Consider the following 21294-nt stretch of genomic DNA (forward strand, 5'->3'; position numbering starts at 1 on the left):
TTTGCCTAAAGGCTGCGTTGGAAAATGTGGAGGGTGGTTTCGATGCGCAGTATCCGAAAGTGCTTTCGGAGTAGTCTACGGAATTCCACTTGCTAATCAGTTAAAACGTCGATAGTCGAATGTCTATGTTCGTTGGTTTAATCTATCGATTTCCTAACTTATGTGAAACACTATAGTTAGTTATCCTCCTCCTCAGAATCATATGAGCCTTCGGAGTCGTCCGAACCATCATCTTCGTCTTCTTCATCTTCCTCGTCGCCCTCCTCTTCATCGGCTTCGAGTCCGTACGATTCGTGGTAGTCAGCCAACTGCTTGACTTCAGTCCTGTAGCCGATATCCTGCAATTGCTTCTGAAGATCCTAAGGGTGGTGTTAATATCAGTTATGATGAGTAATGCTGAACAATGTTTTTACTTACATCGACCATGATCGGAGCACAACAGACCACAACATTGCTCTTTCCGGGCTCGAAGAGAGGCAGCAGATACTTCTTCATAGCATATTTAATCTGATCTTCAGTAACATTACGGACCTTGGCCAGCAGCTTGGTATTGAAGTCTGGCTCAAGCCCCCTGACAGCGCTAACGATATAGTTTTGCGTTGCAGCCGCTGCCATGGTGGCCTGCTCATCAGCCATAGTCATGACCAACTGGCTGATAGCACCTTCTATCATGGGCTTCTCGAATGGAACGGTGCCAGTGGCGAGAGCGGTAATAGCGTCTCTGGCGGCGACAATTGCCTTCGAGGCCATGGGTGAGCGATAGACCTTGAAGTGGACATAGCCCCCGTCAACTTCTTTGGCAAAGTAGACACCATACGCGAGACCATTACCGCGAACAGCATTCCAAAGTGGACCTTCAACGGTCTCGAGGTACTGTGCAGCAACGAGAAGAGAAGGCACATCCGGATCCGAGAAGGATGTGAGTCCTTTGCTGGAGCTTACCGAAAACGAGGAATCGATCGTGGCCATCGGGATAATAATGGCTCCGATCTTGCCAGGGTTTTTACCCTCCTCGCTGAGAAGTGTGTACGGGTCGACGATGGGCTTGATGGTTTCCGACTTCTTGTTCAGCGCTTTTGCAAGGACGTCCCAGGTTTTGACGGGATCTGGGAGTTTGGAGTTGGCAACGTCGGCAGTGACAAGGACCCGGATGTTGGCGAAGGTGAAGAGGGACTTTCGAACCTCCTCAAACCAGGAGAGGACAGTGTCGGGTTCCTTTTCAAGAAGCTTCTTGAGACGTTTCAGATATACAGCCTTGACAAGCGTGCGCTTAGCGACAAGCATTGCTGAGGGCTCGTTGTGGATGGCCATCTCGACTTCGCTGGCCATGACTCGACCGTCGCGCTTGGCCTCTGGAATGTCCGCCAATTGTTTGGTAACAGCAGCCTTTAGCCGAGTGAGGTTGAATACACTATCGAATATCATGGTTTTGTACCATTCCACGGCCGTTGCGTACTTCTCGGGCTCGACCTGCATCCGGATGGTTATGCTTTCGGTATCACCGAGACGACTCCCAGATTCGATGCTGTACTCAATGGTATCCTTCTCCAGATCCATAACGACTTGTTCAAAGTCGACCTGCTTGCCATCGCGAACAATGGGCGTGTTGAAGAAGTTGTCGTTGAACAGCGGCATCAAGGGCTTGTACTTGAGGGGAATGTCGGAAGTTCCGATGTGCATGGTAATGTGGACGAAGTTTGTGGGCACGCTTTCGAACTGAATGAACAGTGGTGCGCCGTGTTCAGCCCTATCGATGACCTTTTGTGCCGAATTTGACGTTGAGCCAAGCTTCCGAGCAAGACCCGACCTAGCTGTGAGGGATTCTATGAAATGGATTGAATCTGTTCCCGGAACTGGCCATTTCTCCAGCACGGAATCAGGAATTTCAACCTCATTCTTCTTCTTGGCATCCTCGAGGATTACTCGACGCTTCTCTAGTCCTTCAGGTCCTAGCTCCTGCTTTCGCTTCTCGATCCTGGCGATCTCCTTGGCCTTTAGGTCTTCAGCCATTTTCTGGGAAGGCTTGCCTAGAACAGAAATATGATGAGCGTCGACCAGCCACTTCCTGAGGAATGCCTTCCACTGATCCTCTGACCACTTCTCTAATGCGTCGTATTCTTCGAGGCTGCCCAGTTCTTTCAGTGAGGACCCGGCACGGTCGCCAAAGAGGTAGGTCGTGATGATGTTATTGGACCAGTACGACTCGGAACCTTCTCCCTGAGCCTTGACCTGTCGCCTCTCACGCTGAATACAGTCTAGGATATATTTCATATCCAGCGGTTTGTCCAAAACTTCCTTGATGAGCGTAATCAGCCGTTGCTCAACGAATGCGAGCTTTTCGGTGGCGACGCCAGTAGGCTGGAACCAGATGACACTATTGGGGCGGGCATCCCACCAGTAGCCCACTGAGCTTGCGAGCGCCTCTCTCTCGACCAGGACGTTCTCGAGCACGGAGACGGATGACCCGCAAAGATATGTCAGAAGCACGTTGAGTGCTGTGGACTGCAGAGTATCGGAGCAGTTGGGCCCGAAGAAGGCGATGATTATGTCGCCGGTGGATTCGTCTTCCTCGGGGAAATCAACTGTCTCTACAACGGTTTTCTTAATTGCAGGAGGTTGCGCGGAGTCTATCCAGGGTCGCCTAAAGTCCGAGTCACGGGGGGGTATGTCATCCTTGACACTTTCTTCAAAGTCATCGAGTATCTGGAGAAGATTCTGGTGATCTACTTCGCCAACAATAATGATACACATGTTGCGTGGCTGGTACATCTCCTTGTGAAAGTCCCTTATTCTTTCCGGCGTCAAGACACGTAGAGCATCCATCATGCCTCCGGTCTCATAGCGGAAACCGACATTCTCGGGATAGAGCAGTCTTCGAGCCTTGAGATCCATGATTTCGCTCCCAGAGTTTTGCACGCCCTGCATCTCCGAGTAGACAACGCCTGCATCGTTCCCCTCGCCGTCGATATGATGAACTTCTGTGAGACAGGCAGCATCAGTCATGGTGGGGACGATGAGGTGTTCCAAGTAGACAGGCAATGTCTGGGCGAAACCTTCCCAACCGGCAGTCTCAAGCGTATATGCAGTATGATCAGTGGCCGTCCAGGCGTTGGTGTTGCCATAGGCCCTGGAAGCCAGCTTGTCGAGAAGCCCCTTGTACTGGTAAGTTCTAGAGCCCATGAAGACAAGATGTTCAAGTGTATGGGGTGCACCTGAGTCATCGAATATCTCGGTGGCCAGGGTGAAGTAACCATTGACTTTGGGGCCTTTCCGGTCGACGACAATGACCTGGACACCACTCCTCTCAGACTCATACTGGGTGATACTAGTCGGAGCATAGTCTGCATCGAAACTTTGAACCTTTCGGAACCTTGGTGTCTGTATTTGCGAACCCATTCTGTAGTATTGTTGGCTCAGAACGAACCAATGGAAGTCACTGTTGGTCGTGTCAGCCGAGTATACCCGGAGATATAGGTCCCACGCGGGCGCACATGGACCTGTATGAGAGGGAAGTGATTCAGGGACACAGAGATGATTTCTCAGACGACAAATAACGAGTCGGGCACGGGACGGGGATTTAGTGACGGCAGAGCTTGAAAGGGTTACGCAGGCGGACAGCACAGGACATGTCAGGCAGCAACGTCAAAGCCATAACTCATATTGAGTTGGAGACTGGTTGCACCAGGTTACGAGTACATACGTACCCGATATAACACTGGTTCTGTTGGTATAGTAGCCCCACGACAGCAACGGAAAAGGCGAGGAGGATGGGCAGAAGCAATTGTCTCCACTCGGTCATGATAATGGAAGGGGGAGATCAAACAGGTCTGACAAGGGCCAGGAAGATGAGCAAAGTCATTGCTGACGTGCAGTATGTCGGTATATTGGAGTGCTTGAGTACTGGGCAGACACGGATGGGGGTAGGTATGTGCTTAGTCTAGGACAAAAGGCATATGTATATGCATATGCATATGCATATGCACAAATATGGTCATGGTCTTGGTCCGGGAGGGTTTCAGAGTTGTAGTGGAAGAGCTAGAATCTTACATACCGGATTGGGCGTGGACATAGAGCAGCAGTAGACAAGTAAGATTTATGCCTCGCAACTGTTGATGGTCTAGCCGGAGAATTGACTTTATGCAGGAGGCTCAGAGCGGTTCTGGCAGGGCGGCAGGATTGGAGCGACAGCTTGATCAGTGGGTAGGTGACTGCTGGCAGTCCTGTTCTGTACTTGGAAACAGGGTGTAGAGCTGGGGATGGAGGGGCAATTTAACTTTAGATTTAATTGGCGAGCATGAGGAAGGGTAAGAATGAAAGAATCGAAGGCTGGAAGGCCGACGACGACGACGACGACGAACGACGGGGGGAGGGTAGACTAGATGAGACAGACGAAACAAAGTGGTAGCAATTCAACGGGGGTGCAATGATCCGTCGGTGCGAGTTTCTTAACGTAGGTGCTTTGGGTGCAAGCAATAATAAGTGAAGCTGGAATGATAATGTAATCCGTAGATTGCAGATTGCAGATGCAGAGAAAGGACGGGGAACCCCTCCATGGCCAAAGACTGCACCACTGGAGAGTTGAGAGTGGAGAAAACCAGAGCCCACGGGCACATACATAGAGCATACTTACGTACCGTACATACCTAACCTTAGCACACAGTAACCGGGGTACAGCACGTACAGGGCAGGGTCGTTTAGGGTCCAACCTTGGACCCTACGGCACCCGGATTGGCCAACGGCTAACTAACCCAGGCTACGTTGGTGGGCTGCAGCCAACATGTCATCAATCATCAAGCAGCCTTGCAGCTGGCCGCCCGCTTCAATTGAGCTCGACGCGCAGCGCAGCCACAGTGAGGTATATGACGAAGGTTAATAATGTCTCCTCCAGAGGTCGGTTGATAAGTTGCGCAGGAACAAAGGAAAACAAGCTAGGCTCGGCTGTCCTTGTTGGGGTGACATTTCAGGGCATATTGTGAGCAGAGAGAGAGAGCGAGCCGCCTATACAGAATACCTACACGGGGACGGACGGGCCCGCAATGCAATGCGTCATCCTTGACTTGACCAAGTTGCCTCGAGGTACACAGCCATCTGGTTGCCAACTTTGCGCCCAGCCCAATCGTGCCGTATAACGCAAACCGCAAGCAAGCCGCAAAAACGCGGAACTCCAAGAACCATATCGACGAGTCGCTCCGACCAGGGCTTTGGAGTCGCAGGAGCCATTCCGCCCCGGTCTGAGAGGAACCCCCGTGAACATGGCGACTGCATATACAGACACAGATCCATACACAAACACGGACGACAGTGCTGTCATCGGGCGGGCCTTGGTCGACTTCGCTCTCCAAGGAAGCTTCCCCGAAGAACATGTCTCGTCGCGCAACGTCGCCCCAGAACACTTTGCCCCAGCTCTAGAGTCTCTGGCAGCAGCCAAGGCGAAGCTCGAGGTTAGCCCCTACTTGTCCTGCCTCTCACCTCTTACCTCTCTCACCTGCCACCTGCCACCTCCCACCTTTCACCTTTCACTTCCCCCCGGTCAATGTCGTGTCACGTCACGTCACGGATGCCCTCCTTGTCCAGAACATGCGGTCCAGCCAGCTTACCTTTCAAATCAATGGGAATAGTCTGACATCCACCTCATCAATCAAGAGACTGCCTCCGACGTGCACTCATGGGTCACCAACGCCAAAACCCTCGAGGACGACATCAATCGATCACGAGCCTTGGCCAACGAAATCGTCCGACGCTCCGAAGCCCCGGACGTCTCCGGCCAAACCATACGAGAAGCAGAGGAGAAGGCCCGGTTCCTACGTCGTGAGGCCACCTACAACCGCCAGGTCCATGGAGCTCTGACCAGCATCAAGCGAGTCAACGACCTGCTTGACCAAGTCGAAAAGGCAAGAGACCACCACCGAGTCCTCGAATCTTTACATCTGCTCGAGAAGGCATGGTCCGCCATGGACGACATACCCGTCAGCAAGTCATGCCGTGTTATGAGAATACTCGACATGCGTGCCTTTGAACTCAAATCGTCTGTCCACCATGTCTTTGATCGCCTGTGGAATTCCCTCGTCCAGGTCGACACCCACCGAGGCCGCATCGAGATTCACCATTCCCGTCAAGGTATGCCAAACAAGGCCACACCATGCTACACCCAGTGCTAACCAACCCGCAACCAGGCGAGCCCATGGATCTTTCCGAGGCCCTCGTCGGCCTCAAGGCATACAAGGAAGTGGGCCAAAGGATGGCTCTCCTATGGCACGTTGTAGACGACGCTGTCGTCGGACCACGCACAAGCTCTGACAGCACCTCTCTACCAGCAATAAAAGTCGACGACGTAAGTGTCAGAGTCCCCGTCGAGTTGGCTGTGCCTATGACTAATTCGGCACCCCATATATGCATAGTCCGCCTTGTACTTGGATGCACATACCGATCGTAGTATACCTTCACTATTCTCCGACCTGGAACAAATCATGCGCTACCTTTCCAACCAGCTTCCTGAGGAACTAGTTCAATCCCTGTCCCTTGTCATGATGCCAGATCTCGTCCCACGCCTCAAGACCATTTGGCTGGACCCCGTCGTCCCAGCATCCTTGAAAGATATCGACGAGTTCCAAGGAGTACTGGCCGTCGTCGGCAACTTCTGCGATTCTCTCAGGCAGCTGAATTACAATGGCTTCGATGAGTTGCAGGATTGGGTAAGGAACGCTTCCCGGGTCTGGCTGGACAAATGCAGGGAGACAGCCCTCGATTCCGTCAGGCTAAAGCTGGGCCGAGGCCTGGGCGACCCCAAGGAGGTCGAACGTGTGGAGACACAGACGGTCTCGAGGTCAGAAGGTGCAGAGCTCGCGGCAAGCGGTGCTCCCGCCGCAGCCGATGATGAAGATTGGGGTGCCGCCTGGGATGATAGTGGCCATCATGCCCACCAACAAGGTGCCGAGCAGAACGGTGCTGTCGATGCCACTAGGACTACAAATGCGCCCACAAGCGAAGACGATGGCAGCGATGCTTGGGGCGCTTGGGGCGAAGACGACGCTACAGGAGAGCAACCCGCTGGAACATCAACCACAGCCGCGGCGGCGCAACCAGTACAGGATGACGACGGTGCAGATGATTGGGGCGCTTGGGGCGATGATGCCGCAGCCGACGAGCCTCTTACACTGCCATCACCTCAGCAAACTAGAACAACACGACCAGCGGAGCAGCAGACCCGGGAGATGACCTTGAGAGAAACTTATAAGATATCATCTATGCCTGAACCTGTTCTGGCACTCATCTCCGCCATCCTAGAAGACGGAGCATTTTTGGTTCAGTGAGTTTCTATTACTCTAATCATGCACAACGGGGATGGGCCTGTTCGCTAACCTTGACAGCTCCGAGGGCAACCCGGTTGCAACGGCAGCGGCAGGACTATTTGGTCTCCCGACCTTTATACTCGCCATGTTCCGAGCCATATCGCCCCACTATTATGCTCTCGACACCTCAGGTGGCGGCAACATGTTTCTGTACAACGATGCCACTTATCTCTCCGAGCGCCTCGCTGACTTGGCAGCCTCCTGGAAGGGTCGTCATGACCTGACGACCAGGGCAGTCAATATGTTGCGGCTTGACAACGACATAAAGACTTTGAAAGCGTTTGCCGCTCGCGCATATTCTGCTGAGATGACCACACAGCGCACAATTGTTCGTGATCTGCTGGGCGGTGCGCAGAACGTATTGCAACAGGACGGTGACACTTCTGAAATGGCCATGCAAGTTGACGCTGCTACGTCGAGAATCCGTACCGTCGCGACCACGTGGTCTAGCATTCTATCGAAATCAGCGTGGTGCCAAGCTGTCGGCTCTTTGGTGGACAGCCTGGCTGCAAAAATCATCCTAGATGTCATGGACTTGTCGGGTATCGGGCAGGACTCCGCTTTCAACATCGCCAGCTTGATCGCAAAGATAACGCAGTTAGATGACCTGTTCCCGCTTGGCCCGAACGAGGTACCAACCACAAGTCAGTATGTACAAAACTGGCTGCGCCTTCAGTTCCTTTCCGAGTTTCTTCAGAGTAACCTCAACGAGGTCAAATACCTTTGGATGGAAAGTGATCTCAGCATCTACTTCACCGTTGACGAGGTAATTGATTTGATTGGACTTAGTTTTGCAGACAGCCCGAGAACAAGAGAAACCACTAGGGAAATCAGACATAATCCGCAGCCCAAGGCTTGACGAAGTTGCACTAGATGGCACCCATGTTTGCTTGTGGGGAGACATGACTGGTAGACTCTTCGGGGAAATACAAAATCATTTTTAGTTTGACCGGAAACCAGCGAGATGCTCTGAAACGGTTGTGTTGAATCGATGTCATTAAGCACGGTATCAGGTGTTGAACATAGTTCGGATTTGTTGCACATGAACTGTCCCCGGGCAATGCGCTCAGTCAATACCATTCATGGATATCTTTGTTCATTGTTCTTAGAGCCTTATTAAAAAGTAAAATCAAAACCTGCGTTTGTTTTGACGTGTCTAAATTTAACCATGCCTCAAGACTGAATGCTTTGTCGTCTGCTCCACCGTATCTATAAATTACCTCTGCTGCCCGGATTTTGACAGGAACGTGTCCGGACTACATCTAGAAGAACTGTAAGTCTCAGCTTTGCTAAATCACGGACATGTTGCGAAGATGGCACACTTCATTGGTTTGAGACGCTCGAATATTGCTTGCAGCCAGAACCCCATCAATCAAGTCCCCAATGACGATACGAACAACAAGGATGTATTGAGCTCTCAGCTACCCCCCGGATTTCCGAACATCGTCGATTGGTTCGTTACCCAGCATCTTCCTCATGTGGAAACCCGCGAATCCGAGTGCCAGCTCTGCGCCCATACTCTCGACGTCTCGAAAAGCGTCGAATCCGCCATAGTGCATGAGCTTCGTTCTCTTATTCCAGTCCAAAACACTGCTGAGTTCTACAGGAAGCACGAGATCGAGGAGACGGCTGTCCTAGAATGCGGCCATCTCGTAGGGAAGTCTTGCTGGGCAAAACAAGTCCAACCACTTGTTCGCCATGGCGACAAGCCGCTCTGCCCCATCTGTGCAAGAGTCCTCGTGTGTTCCAGGTGCGAGGTGCCTGTCCAGCCTGCTGGTCTGTCACCAATCGAATGGCCAATGGGAAAGCAGCGGGTCGACCCAATCGCCATGATTATCGAGAAAGTCCCGCTCACGTCCGCTGAGAAGATCACGGCGAGCGCGCCCACCTGCTTTCGGTGTTTCAAGAACCATGTTATGGAAAAGCTCCGCGATTCTTCTTCGCCATATTGTTATGACGAACAGGAGCATTCACGGCTGTACGATGAGCAGTGCAGAGAAATCGTCGAGATGATCTACCCACCAGTCTCGCATTACCGTCAACCTGGCGATGAAAAAGATTTTCAGGAGGTCAGAAATACGCTCCTGCTTGAGTTGACCAGTGGTGATTTCCTACAACTAAACAGGACAAACTTTTTGCTGCAGACGGTGGATTGGCAGGTCGGGAACGGTCTCCAAAACACACAGGACTTTCTCCAGCAGAAGGTGAACACGCACATGGAGGCTCTGCTGAGCCTTGTACGTCATCTACACGGATGGGAGGTCTATACAGAGCAAGCAGAAGACTTAACCTGAGAAGTGGTTTAGGGGGAAAGTTGTGCCTGGAGAGGGGGGAGAGCGAGAGAGAGAAAGAGAGAGAGAGAGAGAGAGAGAAAGAGAAAATAATACAAATAATACTTCTGTAGTGCCATAGTCTAAAGGAATGATGTGGGCACAAACTGCGATGTGTCTTGATCGAAGGCCACTCCTCGGAAGTTATCTGCCCACTTGCTTACTCGCTTCACATGTCAAATTCTTTTCTCATGACCTTCTATTCTTCCCCTGAGCTCGAATACTCAACAGCGCTTTGAGTAGTTGTGTGGCTCGAGGTAGACTTTGATGGTCTTTCTTGCACCCTTGGTTCGCTTGTCTTAAGAAGGCGGCCTTTTGTTTTTAGTGCCGGTTTGGTCTTGGGCGGTTTCGGATCAACTTTGCAGATCTTGCTTTGCTTCAGTGGCCGCGTCTCGTTGTCATCGAAGCCCAACTGATTCTCATCCTCGCGTCCCCTCTTGTGCTGATCTGTAGTGTGGCTCGGGATAGCCGACAAAACTTTCTCTTTGGCCCGAGGCAGGGTTTGAGTGATCTTGCTCTTCTTAAAATGGTTTGTATCATCAGCTTCCAACTGTAGACCCAACTCGGCGGGTTTCCGGCGTGATGGCTTATTGCGACTGGACTGAGTCTCCGGAGCCTTTGTTCTAGAAATGGGGGTGGAACTCGGAATGGGAGGTGACGGCAATGGTTTTCGCGCCTTCTTGACAGGCGGCTTTTCGCTTGCAGATGTACTTGTATCCGACATTTTCGAGGTGTTGGAGGCGGATGTAGTTTCGGCTATGGACTCCAGGTGTACACGTTGATCTTCATGCGGATCTTTGTGATCCGCATCGTCACCATCACGCCGGGTTGATTGAGTATTATCCAAGAGAGGCGAGTGGTGGCCGCTTGGTGCAAGAGCGGGCTTCGTGGTGTTCGAATCTAACACTTCAGAGGCATCGCCATCCAAGGGAGCCTCGGCTACATTCTTGTTAAGTAGGCTGCTGGTGTTGGTAGACTCGTCACTGGAGGGTTTTGGCCCTATGATGGTAGCGTCATCTTTGGGATGACTTGATTGATCTCTACTGTGCTGTACAGTCTGGTTCAACCCCTGTGAACGTTCTGAGCCGCTGGCTTTTTCAAACAGAGCACCAACAGGGCTGCTCGAAGAAAAAAGAGCGGCTTGACTACCAGTCGCGGGATGTGTATCATGACCAGTAGATCGAGTCGAATCGGGTCTCCCAGAGGCTTTAGCGACAGCGACGCTTGAAACGTTGTTGCTTTCGTGATCCGTCTCTCGCATTTGAGCAATGGTTTCAGAATACTGAAGTTCTGGGTCATGAGGAATCTCGACAATGTCATTTTTGGATCGGTTTGATATCGGTCCAATGATGGAAGTGGGTGCATTTTTCAGGAGTGTTGGAGTATGACTATCTGCGAGCTCATCGTCTCCATCGTCCTTGCAATCAATCCCAGCGGGGATTCCTCTAGTTGCATCTTCCTGCACCCTCCCAGGATAAGCTTCATGATAAGGTGGACGTTGCCAATCGATTGCGTGTGGTGGTGGCACAAATTCCCGGAATGGTGGGATTCCATTGACCCCATCCCAACTGTCATCCCACTCTTCTCTCGGTTCTGGAGTGCACAGCCGTCTCGGACCTCCTTTGCCAAAGCTGATGAGACTCTTCGGCTCGAGCGTTCCAAGTTCCTTTCTCCTCTTAGCCCATGCCCTGAAGTGTTCGCGCAGAGCTGCCTGATCGCAATCTAGCTTTCCTTTGGCTGGCCATTCCGTCATTTCGTTGATATGCTTGAGACCCTCCCAGGACTGCTCAAGGAATTGACGCACAAAAAGAGTTCTGTCCTCTGTAACTATATCGTATATGACCCAATTGACTTCGTCTAGCTCATGCTGAATGCTACCGTCTGTGGCTGGCCGGGATTGTCCGAAATCGAACAGGACCAATCTGTCTGTTTTTGAGTCTACTAGAAGATTTTTTAATTGAACATCTCCTTGAACAATGCCTACCTCCAGATGCAGGAAATCCAGAGTGTCTGTCAATTGTTGCAACCATTTCAGTTTGAAGGGCCGCTCGCGGTTGTGCATCAGGTCACTGCCCTCTACGTATTCTGTAGTCATTCCCAGAACCCTCTCCTCGGCATCGGTGACTACTACTCGATGCAAAGGCAGAATGTTGGGATGTGACGGTATTTGTGTCAAGACAGTGAGCTCATCCCAAAGCCACTCCATACACTTATCAGTAAGCCCATACTTATAGACGAAACGCCTTCCCGGGAAGCCAAGATGGGAAACAAGATCTACACCACCTTCCAGTCGATCGAGTTCCGTCAACTGGGAGTGGTAGACTGTAGGCCAATCGCAGAAAGGAGAAATTGCGACCCTTGGCCGTCGTATTGTCGCTAGGAATGGCCCATGGCCGGTGAATGGATTTTTATCCAAGGGCGGCCTACGTGTTGTTGCTGTGAGAAGGCGACCATCATCATCCAAAACAATAGTTTTGATATCTGCGGACATGAGAGGAAGATAGCTTTCCAGCAAGTCGCCATCGGTTCCGTCCCCCTGACCAATCAGTGTCTCTGGTCCTATCAGGTGTATGTCGCGTCTTTGATCATAATCCAAAAGACAGGATTCAGCTTGCCCCTCTGGCGAAATGGTTTCATAGAAAATGTCAAACTTGTTAAAAAACATTTCTGGTATAATGATCCTGCCCGGTGAATGTTCATATGGTGCTTTCCAGGAATTATGAGAGAAATTAGCCCCAAATGACATATACTTGCCGACAAGCCGCTCTACAAACAAGACGTTTTCGTAAGCGCAGAGAACCCAGGCTGATTGCAAGCAAGAGTTACTTCTGTCATTCGTCAAGACTTACATCTGAAAGACGCATTTGTTTGCAGTCTTTGTCCAACTTGAACGCGGTTATCAGCATGAAACAAACAAGATAAAGGATTTCAACGTCAATACATGTTAATTTCTCACTTGATCGAGCTTTATTTAAAATTCTTTTAAAAAAAGAATTTAAAAAAAAAAAAAAGGACCTTGAGCTGGCTGAACGACATCTGCTATATGACCGAAGTCTGCAATGACCGACGGTGACGCCGCTTTGAAGCCTTTGTTGAGAATTATGTAGCAAGATTTGGTCAGCTAGGCTAACCTTCACTCATGATCGATTGCAACGATGGCGCGGCGGACTGTGTGAAGAGTGGTTAGCACTAGAGACCTTGGAGAAAAGCCAATTAATTTCCTTTGGGATACTTGTTCCTAGTGGCTATCAGAAATCATGCAAAAAAGCCGGGAGAGGCATAAGATGTTCTTTGTGGTCATTGCGAACATCTATACCAACAAAGAAAACAGTCGACACTTTGCCTGTATATATATATAGCATAAATGACTTATGATTGTCGGAGAAATTAGAAAAGCTAGCCCGTTTCCGACACAACGTTCTAGACATAGCAGAGGAATGGCCAAAAACATTATAAATATCAGGGCTGCTGAGGTGAGATCAGACGTTCTTAATCGACTCATAGTCAACGAAGGGGTAGAAGTAAAAGAGAAATCGCCACCTTGTACCTGTGGAGTCTACAAGTACACTTCCTCTATCTGCGGGCATGTATGTGCCACCGTCGTACACAAGTGTCGGCAGACAAAGACACCCATAGACAATTTCGCCTATTGCATCAGACCATCTCCGGTGAAGATAGTGCCGGATGTTCGAGTTGAGACCCGCTGCAAGAAATGTGTGAGGTCCAATGACCGATGGCGCCCCAAAGGTAGTCACAGCGAAGACGTCGCGGTTGATGGAAGTCAACGCACCCGGTCTCGCTCACCTCAAGGCGAGAGGTCCCGAAGCCCTAAGGAAGCAGTTCGCGAACGCTCACCGTTAGATCACAAAAGCTCCAATACGGCCACGAGACAGAAGTAAGAGAACAGATGACTAGGTGTGAGGAACAAGGGGAATGTATGAGTTTGAGAAATTGCACGGTAAATTGCAAACAAAGCTAACTTAACATGTTGAAATTTCAAATCAAGTATGCAGTGAATACTGAGTAGATCAGCCGAAAATTACAAGGCAATCACGGGCTAATGAATGTGTAACATGATTCGACATCCCAAAAAATGGTGTTCCTCAAGCATCCTCGCAAGTGATTGCAAACATGTGCAGACACAAGACGTCCCCACCTTGATTTATTTCACCAACGTGGTGCTGCCCACAGCATTCATTTGCCTACTTTCAGTAATTATACAGATACCAGACTACATTCACGCTTGGTACACAGCGCCATGGAGTGATGACCTATGCATGAGCTTCGCTGTCATGGCACAACTTCGTATAGGGTCTTTTCGGAGAAAGGATCTAGCTTGTATTACCGCAGCTCTACTTCTCTCTCCTTTTTCTTTTGTCTTCTCGTTCTCCTCTTTGGCTGTATAACATCACTTATATGTTCTAATAATCTCTTTCTCCTTTCCTTCAAGACTTAGCTAGAGTCTTTACCCTCTTTCAATTTTATCACCAGAGGCCTCCGTCATCCAGTCCATATCTCTGCGCCTCAAGCTGTCCACGGCTTCCTCGGCCAATGTGATATTTTTCTTCAGAGAAGCATCTGAATCGCTGGGGCAGTGGTTTGAAGCCTTCTGCTGCTCCAAATTTGTTCTCGCCCTGTCCCAGAAATCTTCATCGTCAAGGTCGTCGTCAGAAGGAATCGAGGACACGGATGTAAGAAGACCTCTTTCGTTGATTGTGATTGCCTCCACGCGTGGCGAGAGATAATTCATATACTTCGTCATGATTTCTACCCAGCGATAGCTGTCTCCTGCAACGTCGAGATAAGAAGCAGGTCCCGAGAGACTGAGCTTGTGCTGTGTATCTGTGTCGAGTATGGCAAGCGTGGTTGTTGCATCATCAGCTTTGACCGACTCACTCAGTATATGAAACCGCTGCCGACGGTCATGCATTTCGCAGATTGTGAATTGACGGTGAAATTATTGTACTTTGATTTTGCCGGTTGTGACATGTATGGCGAGGATGATTATTACCAGAGATTGGTAGCAAGAAGTATTATAGAAAGCAAGCACAAAGAAATACGGGGTTGACTATGCCGATTTCGTTCAAGAACAGCGATGTAAGTCAAAGGGCCAAACCGTACTCAAAACCTCCCCATTCGCATGGGTTGAAGTCGTGTCCAAAGACCGATTCAAACAGAGCACGTACTATGTATCGACCTTTCATTCTGATGCCATTGGCTATTTGGCGCTATCTGCGCTTATAATAGTACGACTATACTAGTCTAGGTTAAATCGTAGGGGCAGTATTCTCGTTTTAAAACACGTAGGGTATCTCCAATGGTAAATTGATAGATAAGTTCGAAGCAACGAGCGCGATGATTCATGGGCTGGCTTTTAGATGTTTCCCCACAAGCATGTACTGGTTGATCTGTGATTGTCCAAGCAAAAACTGACCGACCAAGCCAGAGTCGCGGAGGCTGTAGGCCACTGGGGGCACTAAAACATAGGCGATTTACGGTGCGATGGGGGACTGAGGAAGCTCAATTGGGGAGAACTAAGTACTGTGCCACTCGGCTGCGGTAGGTTCTGAGCCAGTCGCAACGTCATTCCATTTTCATGGCAACGCGAGTGAGCATCGATCACCACGAATCTAACATCTGGTGGTGCCTACGTAGAGTACGAACCTGTCAACTTGATTGAATCACTCCCAAGTACGGTTTAGAGGCACCAGATCGTTGAACGCACACGCCCTCAGTGCTACTCATTCGCTGTACCTTGCATACAATGAATGACAGGTACTGCCCATTTGCCACCACAGATGCATAACGTCTGAACCCCATATCCAAGAAAGGGTGCGTTCAAGATGAGTACTGTCAGCGGCCGGATCTCTGTGTCGACCAGGGGAACTAGAAACAGCCAGCTATCAGAACAAGACAACCCACCAGTGAGTGGTGTGCCGCGAAGCATTAGCCGTCAAAACTCGGCAGACGCAGATGCAGAGGATGTTGGCGAAGATGATCTGTGCCCCGTGTGCCGCCTACTCCTCTACAAGCCGGTGACCACCACATGCAACCACACTCTATGCAATTACTGTATGGCACAGTGGGCGTCTGTGTCGCTTGCAGCACCTATGACCATCGTAGACGTGGATGAGCAGCCGGCGGAATTCGATGCCGTTTCAGAGCTCCAGGCGCGATGTCCCATGTGTCGTACCATGACCACCGCGGCGCCGAATCCCGTCCTTGCCCAGACGCTGAAGGAAAAATATCCGATAACATCGCACGAGCGGGCTGCAGAAGCCCAAGCAGAAGGGGACGGACTGGGCGGTGACTCAATTCAAACAGTGACGGTGTATATTGGCAACAGGCACGACTGGATCGCCCCCAAACCAGATTCGCCACGTAATCAGCACGAATGGACGTTTTTCGTGCGGCCGAGCCGAACAGATATCATCGAGGAGGTGCACATATTTTTGCACCCAACGTTTCGGCAGAATCACGTCGTCAAGCAACGGCCGCCGTACCAGATTTCACGACTGGGATGGGGTGTTTTTACAATCACAGCCTCGGTCGTACTGAAAGCGGGGTACTCGTGGGTTTCGGACGATGCGCAAGACTCGCCTGACGGCGCGGCCAAGGGCGTCCTCCCGCTGGAATGGATGTTGGACTTTGACGGCTTTGATGGGAAAGGTAGCATGGGGAGATGTCGGTTGAAAGTCAAGAATGACCGTGGTTGGGAGGGCATCAGCGATGAAGAAGAGAGGGACCAGAGAGAATGGGGCAGGATGGTGAGGCAATATGAGCGCGATGGTAGATATGAGCCGTGAGGGTTGCTGGCAGACAGAGAGCGGGCATTTTGGTAGAGTACGCAATGCACATGGCAGTCGACACCATACCGGATCGTCACAGCCAACTGTTTTCAACATCCGGAACCTTCCAAATGATTGTTCTGTAACATAGGGACTGACGCGTTTTTGGGATGCTTTACGTGTATTCATACTTGAAATATAGGTTGGACTAATAAGCCTTGGCGGTCATGCCTCGGAGGGCATGCTCTGCTATCGTGACGCAGCGATGTCATGTTGCGGATATCGAAGTTTTGTGCAACTGTTTCTTTTATTCAGATGGGCAACTCAGCTGCTCCTCCACGAGAACAATGGGGCAGTGGGCACCAAACAACCTTTGGTCGCACTTGTCACGAGCACCATTCACTCTACGGATGGATGGTTACGTTATTATAGTAGGTTAACCTTAGTCAAGTGAACAATTTAAAGTACCAAGGCTAAGCTGCCTCCATTAAACATTGAAAGTCAGCTGATCTGGCGTTTTCGGAAGTCGCGTTAGTTTCTCCCACCGTTCTTTGTTGGACAAGTCGTGTCGGTCAGGACCCAGCCATTCTTTTTTTTGCATCCATCTCAAGCTCACGGGTTCGCGAATTCCGACCAAAGGTTCGACCTCTCATGAGATGCCTCTGCGCACACGGGGATGGCGCGAAAGAGGGATTGTGTAAAGCAGGCGGAGGAGAGAGCCTACCAGGGCCAGAATGAGAGCCAGGATTCGCAAGCGATAATGGAGCAGTATCACCGCGAACATGGGATTGGCCAGCTAAGCTCTTCGCCTGCATCAGATGAGAGACTACATCTTGAGCTCACTACCGGTCGCCTGTATATCGTCCGGAAAGGTATTTATGTTTGTATTTATTTTATGTTTATGTTTTCTCAATCCATCCGCCCACATGCAAACCAGTATTTGCAACCAATTCTGACAGATGATGAAAAGCAGATGCGGGATGGGTTGCAGCAGCCACAGCAGCTCCAGCTCCAGCTCCAGCTCCAGGTGCAGCAGAGGTAAGCAATAATTACACAGGCTATGGTCCCGTACACTGCCGCCAGCAAAACAAGAAAAAGACCTACGCCGCTAGGATGGCACTGACATGCCTCCCCCGCAGTCCGAAAAGTTGCCTGCTACAAGTTCTAGTTTTACCACTAGCGACGCGCTGAACTCGGCGACGAAGAGCAAGACGAAGACGCGTATTTCTGCCACGGCTAAAGCTAAAGCTGAAGCTCAACTTCAATCCCAAGCGCCGCCGGCCGCCAGCACAGCACTGCAGCAATTATCCGACCGCAAGGTCAATTCATCTGCGACCACGTCTTCACCGGCCCCGGGAACGGATGCGAAGCAGAACGACAGACAGGAGCTGATCTCTCCCTACGAGAACGATGCATTGCCGCATGTCTCCCAGCGCACTGCCCCGCCCGACAAAAGGAGCAGCTACAGCAAGAATAAGAACAGGAAGAACAGGGAGAAGATGGACGACTTAACCTCAGACTCGCCCACTCAATCCAACGACGGCAGAAGCTACGAGCAATATAGGGAAGATTACCCTGCTGCTATCGCGTCCTCGCAACCAAAGCATCCACTTGTCTCTTCCCGTGGCGACTCGCAGGTTTCCCACCCCAGCAGTTCCCACGAGCCTCGTACCCTGCACGAAGACGACACGGGCGCCGTGAAGTTCGACTGGCAGCCCCTAGAGCACGACGCAGACGCAGACGCAGACCATGTCCTGTCTACTTCCCAACCTGCCCCCAGGTCACAGTCTGGCATCGATGCCGCCACCACTCTCGGTCGACACAGCATGCCGCCCTCGACGATGCCCCCGCCAGAAACACCCGTCGTACCCGCGCGGCCTTTCTCCAACGATGCCTCGACCGGTAACTTGATGGGCGCGTCGCAGCTTTTCATGCTCACCTCTGGCGTCAAGAAGCTGGCATCGCCCACGTCGTCACGCCCCTCTCCGCATGTCTTCGAGCACAATACTATATCTCCCAACAACCTTTCCTCACCCTTGAGAGATCGCGGCTTGCGCACATCGCCTCTGCCAGGCTTGAACACCAGCCCTGCGCCTGCACTTGTACCTGACACCTCGTCCAAGCCGCACGAAAGCGAGTGTGACGACAAGGAGGCCGAGAACATACCGCAACCAAGACGAAGAAATCGACCCGACCCCATCGGCAATTATGCTCCCATCCACAAATCTCCACCCACCCACCATGTCCCAGATCCAGATCCAGACGCCGACCAGACCGACTCGGAGAGTGATGAATCACAAGAGCGTCGACGCCTAGCCAGGCTGAGGCAGGAAAGGGCCAACAGGTCTCTGACAAACATAAGCTTGCCGCGCAAAAACAGCAGGAGCGATAAGATCGAAGTCCCCTCTACGAACCGCAGAAGGCAAAAGCCTGCTACCCAGTCTACCGCGTCGGCTCTGTCCACCCCGGATTCCTACGTCGAGCAACGCTACGGGAAGCCGGACGCGGCTGATCAAGAGTCGCAAGAAACGGTAGCTGATTCTCAGGAGGTGGCTTCCAAGCCCGACCTGACCACTGCTATACCACCACTCGTGCCCAACTCAGCAGAGGTTGTGAATGGTGACGATACCACACAGCCAGACCTGCCTTCGGCCCCTGTTCGAAGCAACGAAACCGCTGGCAGTAAGGAGACCATCCCCGAGACCAGCCCGCCTAGAAACCCTCAGAAAGGACTGCCACAGCGGCTGGCTAAACCGTCTCCTATCGTCGAGCAACGATCACTGCGCTCTTCCCAGAGAACGACCCAGTCAGTACGGCCCAGCTCTGACGAGACCAAGGCCATACCGTCCTCTCCTCCAGTCCCTGGCATAATAGCCGCCTCGGCATCACCGTCAGCGCAGTCATTTCGACGGTCGACGAGGCTCAAAGTTGCCGTTACCCCAGCTCCGTCGTCTGCGGCCACCCATGTCAATAACCATCAGCCACCCACCACCTCATCGACGTTAACAGAGCTGACCGCGACCCCTCGGGTTTCATCGAGCACTACACCTGATACGGAGGCAGCTGACCCTGAACCAGAGCCGAACCCCACGTCTACTCCAGCAGTCACATCAGGCGTAGTGTCGTCCCCAGCGGCTGCCAAGCAACTGCGACAGAAGCCCACCAAACTCAAGACCTATGCCTCGCCGAAAAGCCGAGCAAGTGTCCGTTCGAGTAAGGCTAGCCGCCGAGCGTCCATGTCTACCGATGATCTCGCTCTGTCGACGCCGACTTCGGTGTCAAAGTCGCGGTCATCTCGCTCGTTCGCACGGAAATCGACTCATGATACCCGTCAGCTACCTTCGAGTGCCGGCATCTTTCACGACATGACGTTCGCGACCTCATTTCAGTCCGAGCAAGAGAAGAGGACAGTCGAGAAGATGATCATTGCAGCTGGGGGTACGATAGTTCCTCGTGGTTTTGATGAGCTTGTCCAAGTTGGGCCCCTCGAATCCAACCAGAGGCCTGGCCTGAAAAACGGACACGGTGCCGGGTTCGCTGCGCTCATTACCGACACGCATTCAAGGAAGCCGAAGTACATGCAGGCCCTCGCTTTAGGGTTACCATGCCTATCGTGGAAGTGGGTGGCGAGCTGCGTCAAGGCCAACGAAATTCTCAGTTGGTCTACTTACCTGCTTTGTGCTGGGCAAAGCCAAGTTCTGGGCGCAATTCGGTCTAGGTCGCTCGATTCATACGGCGCAGTCGACGCCAACCTCGAAGACATTATCGAGAAACGACCAAGGCTACTCAATGACGCCAAGGTTCTCTTGGTCATGAAGAAGTCCAAAAGGGAAGAGGAGAAGCGGATGCAGTACGTCTTCCTCGCCCAGGTGTTGGGAGCCTCGTTGGTCCGTGTGAGCACTCTGGAAGAGGCGAGATCAGAACTCAGGAAGAGGGAAGACATGGGCGATGCCTTTGACTGGGTCTACGTTGATGGGCAGCAGGTGGACACGGACAGGATACTCTTTGGTCGAGCCCAGGGTCAAGCACCTGCAACCTCGAAGAAGAGGAAGAGGCAGAGCATGACCGAGAGTCTTGATGGTCCACCACCAAAAAAGGTCCGAACTCTGACCGACGAGCTCGTCGTCCAGAGCCTCATTCTAGGAAGATTGGTCGAAGACGGCGAGATGGAGGACTCGCTGGTATGAAAAGAAAACAGCCATCTTTCATCTCGTGTCGGTGTTTTACGAGGGACGACCACCCCGAGCGCTATGAAGAACGGACATGGTTGATGTCACTATTGCATATTTTAGCCAGGAGTTGGGAGTCATAACATGTGTGCAAATAAGCAAACTTTGGGGGCATCGTCTGACTGGATTGTACAGTATCACTCGGCGCCAGTAGATGAGCCCTGAGCTATAAGCTCGTTGTAAAATTAAGCAATAATAATGTTTCATGCCTACTTTACAGGTCGTATGGGAGCAGACGTTCACAAATTTTGCTTCTTCACAGTGTTTTCTGTTCAAAGTTTCTCAATGGCTTGCTGGCTCAGGAATAAGGTAGGTGGGTACGACAAATAGGAAGTCGACCGTACTCATGAACCAAGACAGGAATCAGAATGCTGCATGTGATGCTGGAAGTGGCTTGCGAGAATCTACCAAGTTACTTGCTAGACTAGATAATAAGTACTGAACTCCCCCATAAACGAACTTCCGCTTTAGTCCAATGTACGTTGGACGGACCAAATCAAACCACTGCGATGAAGGTTCTCTAGCTTCGGTGATTAAGCAGTCGAGGCTCAGTCGTGAAACATAGTGGCCGCCTCGTCCCATAGACTGCCATCCATAG

The 21294-nt window shown here is 51.4% G+C and overlaps 7 protein-coding genes across 7 annotated transcripts; 4 read left to right on the forward strand and 3 right to left on the reverse strand.

The window, feature by feature from the left end:
• Positions 1-176: 176 nt before the first annotated feature.
• On the reverse strand, positions 177-3396 carry BKA67DRAFT_528036 (zinc metalloprotease; the record flags this gene model as incomplete). The annotated part of the gene is made up of 2 exons (XM_046098919.1): positions 177-359; positions 418-3396. The coding sequence occupies 2 exons, from the start codon at positions 3394-3396 to the stop codon at positions 177-179; spliced, it is 3162 nt and encodes a 1053-aa protein (XP_045951181.1).
• Positions 3397-4765: 1369 nt separating this feature from the next.
• On the forward strand, positions 4766-8208 carry BKA67DRAFT_632655 (uncharacterized protein; the record flags this gene model as incomplete). The annotated part of the gene is made up of 5 exons (XM_046105611.1): positions 4766-5441; positions 5619-6117; positions 6174-6331; positions 6399-7306; positions 7368-8208. The coding sequence occupies exons 1-5, from the start codon at positions 5253-5255 to the stop codon at positions 8206-8208; spliced, it is 2595 nt and encodes an 864-aa protein (XP_045951182.1). The 5' UTR covers positions 4766-5252.
• Positions 8209-8589: 381 nt separating this feature from the next.
• On the forward strand, positions 8590-9643 carry BKA67DRAFT_651655 (uncharacterized protein; the record flags this gene model as incomplete). Its single annotated transcript, XM_046106079.1, has 1 exon — positions 8590-9643. The coding sequence occupies exon 1, from the start codon at positions 8663-8665 to the stop codon at positions 9641-9643; it is 981 nt and encodes a 326-aa protein (XP_045951183.1). The 5' UTR covers positions 8590-8662.
• A 235-nt stretch (positions 9644-9878) lies between these two features.
• Positions 9879-12344, reverse strand: BKA67DRAFT_665080 (uncharacterized protein; the record flags this gene model as incomplete). The annotated part of the gene is made up of 1 exon (XM_046108496.1): positions 9879-12344. One exon carries the CDS (start codon positions 12342-12344, stop codon positions 9879-9881), a length of 2466 nt encoding a protein of 821 aa, XP_045951184.1.
• A 1800-nt stretch (positions 12345-14144) lies between these two features.
• BKA67DRAFT_665081 (uncharacterized protein) lies at positions 14145-14609 on the reverse strand (the record flags this gene model as incomplete). Its single annotated transcript, XM_046108497.1, has 1 exon — positions 14145-14609. The coding sequence occupies one exon, from the start codon at positions 14607-14609 to the stop codon at positions 14145-14147; it is 465 nt and encodes a 154-aa protein (XP_045951185.1).
• Positions 14610-15211: 602 nt separating this feature from the next.
• Positions 15212-16903, forward strand: BKA67DRAFT_587259 (uncharacterized protein). The gene has a single exon (XM_046104310.1). The coding sequence runs from the start codon at positions 15523-15525 to the stop codon at positions 16483-16485; it is 963 nt and encodes a 320-aa protein (XP_045951186.1). The 5' UTR covers positions 15212-15522; the 3' UTR covers positions 16486-16903.
• Positions 16883-21089, forward strand: BKA67DRAFT_587262 (uncharacterized protein). Its single transcript, XM_046104311.1, has 4 exons — positions 16883-16945; positions 17013-17339; positions 17438-17505; positions 17607-21089. The coding sequence occupies exons 2-4, from the start codon at positions 17144-17146 to the stop codon at positions 20652-20654; spliced, it is 3312 nt and encodes a 1103-aa protein (XP_045951187.1). The 5' UTR covers positions 16883-16945; positions 17013-17143; the 3' UTR covers positions 20655-21089.
• Positions 21090-21294: the final 205 nt, after the last annotated feature.

This window comes from Truncatella angustata (genome assembly GCF_020726525.1).
Source record: "Truncatella angustata strain MPI-SDFR-AT-0073 chromosome Unknown BKA67scaffold_13, whole genome shotgun sequence".
Taxonomy (NCBI): domain Eukaryota; kingdom Fungi; phylum Ascomycota; class Sordariomycetes; order Amphisphaeriales; family Sporocadaceae; genus Truncatella; species Truncatella angustata.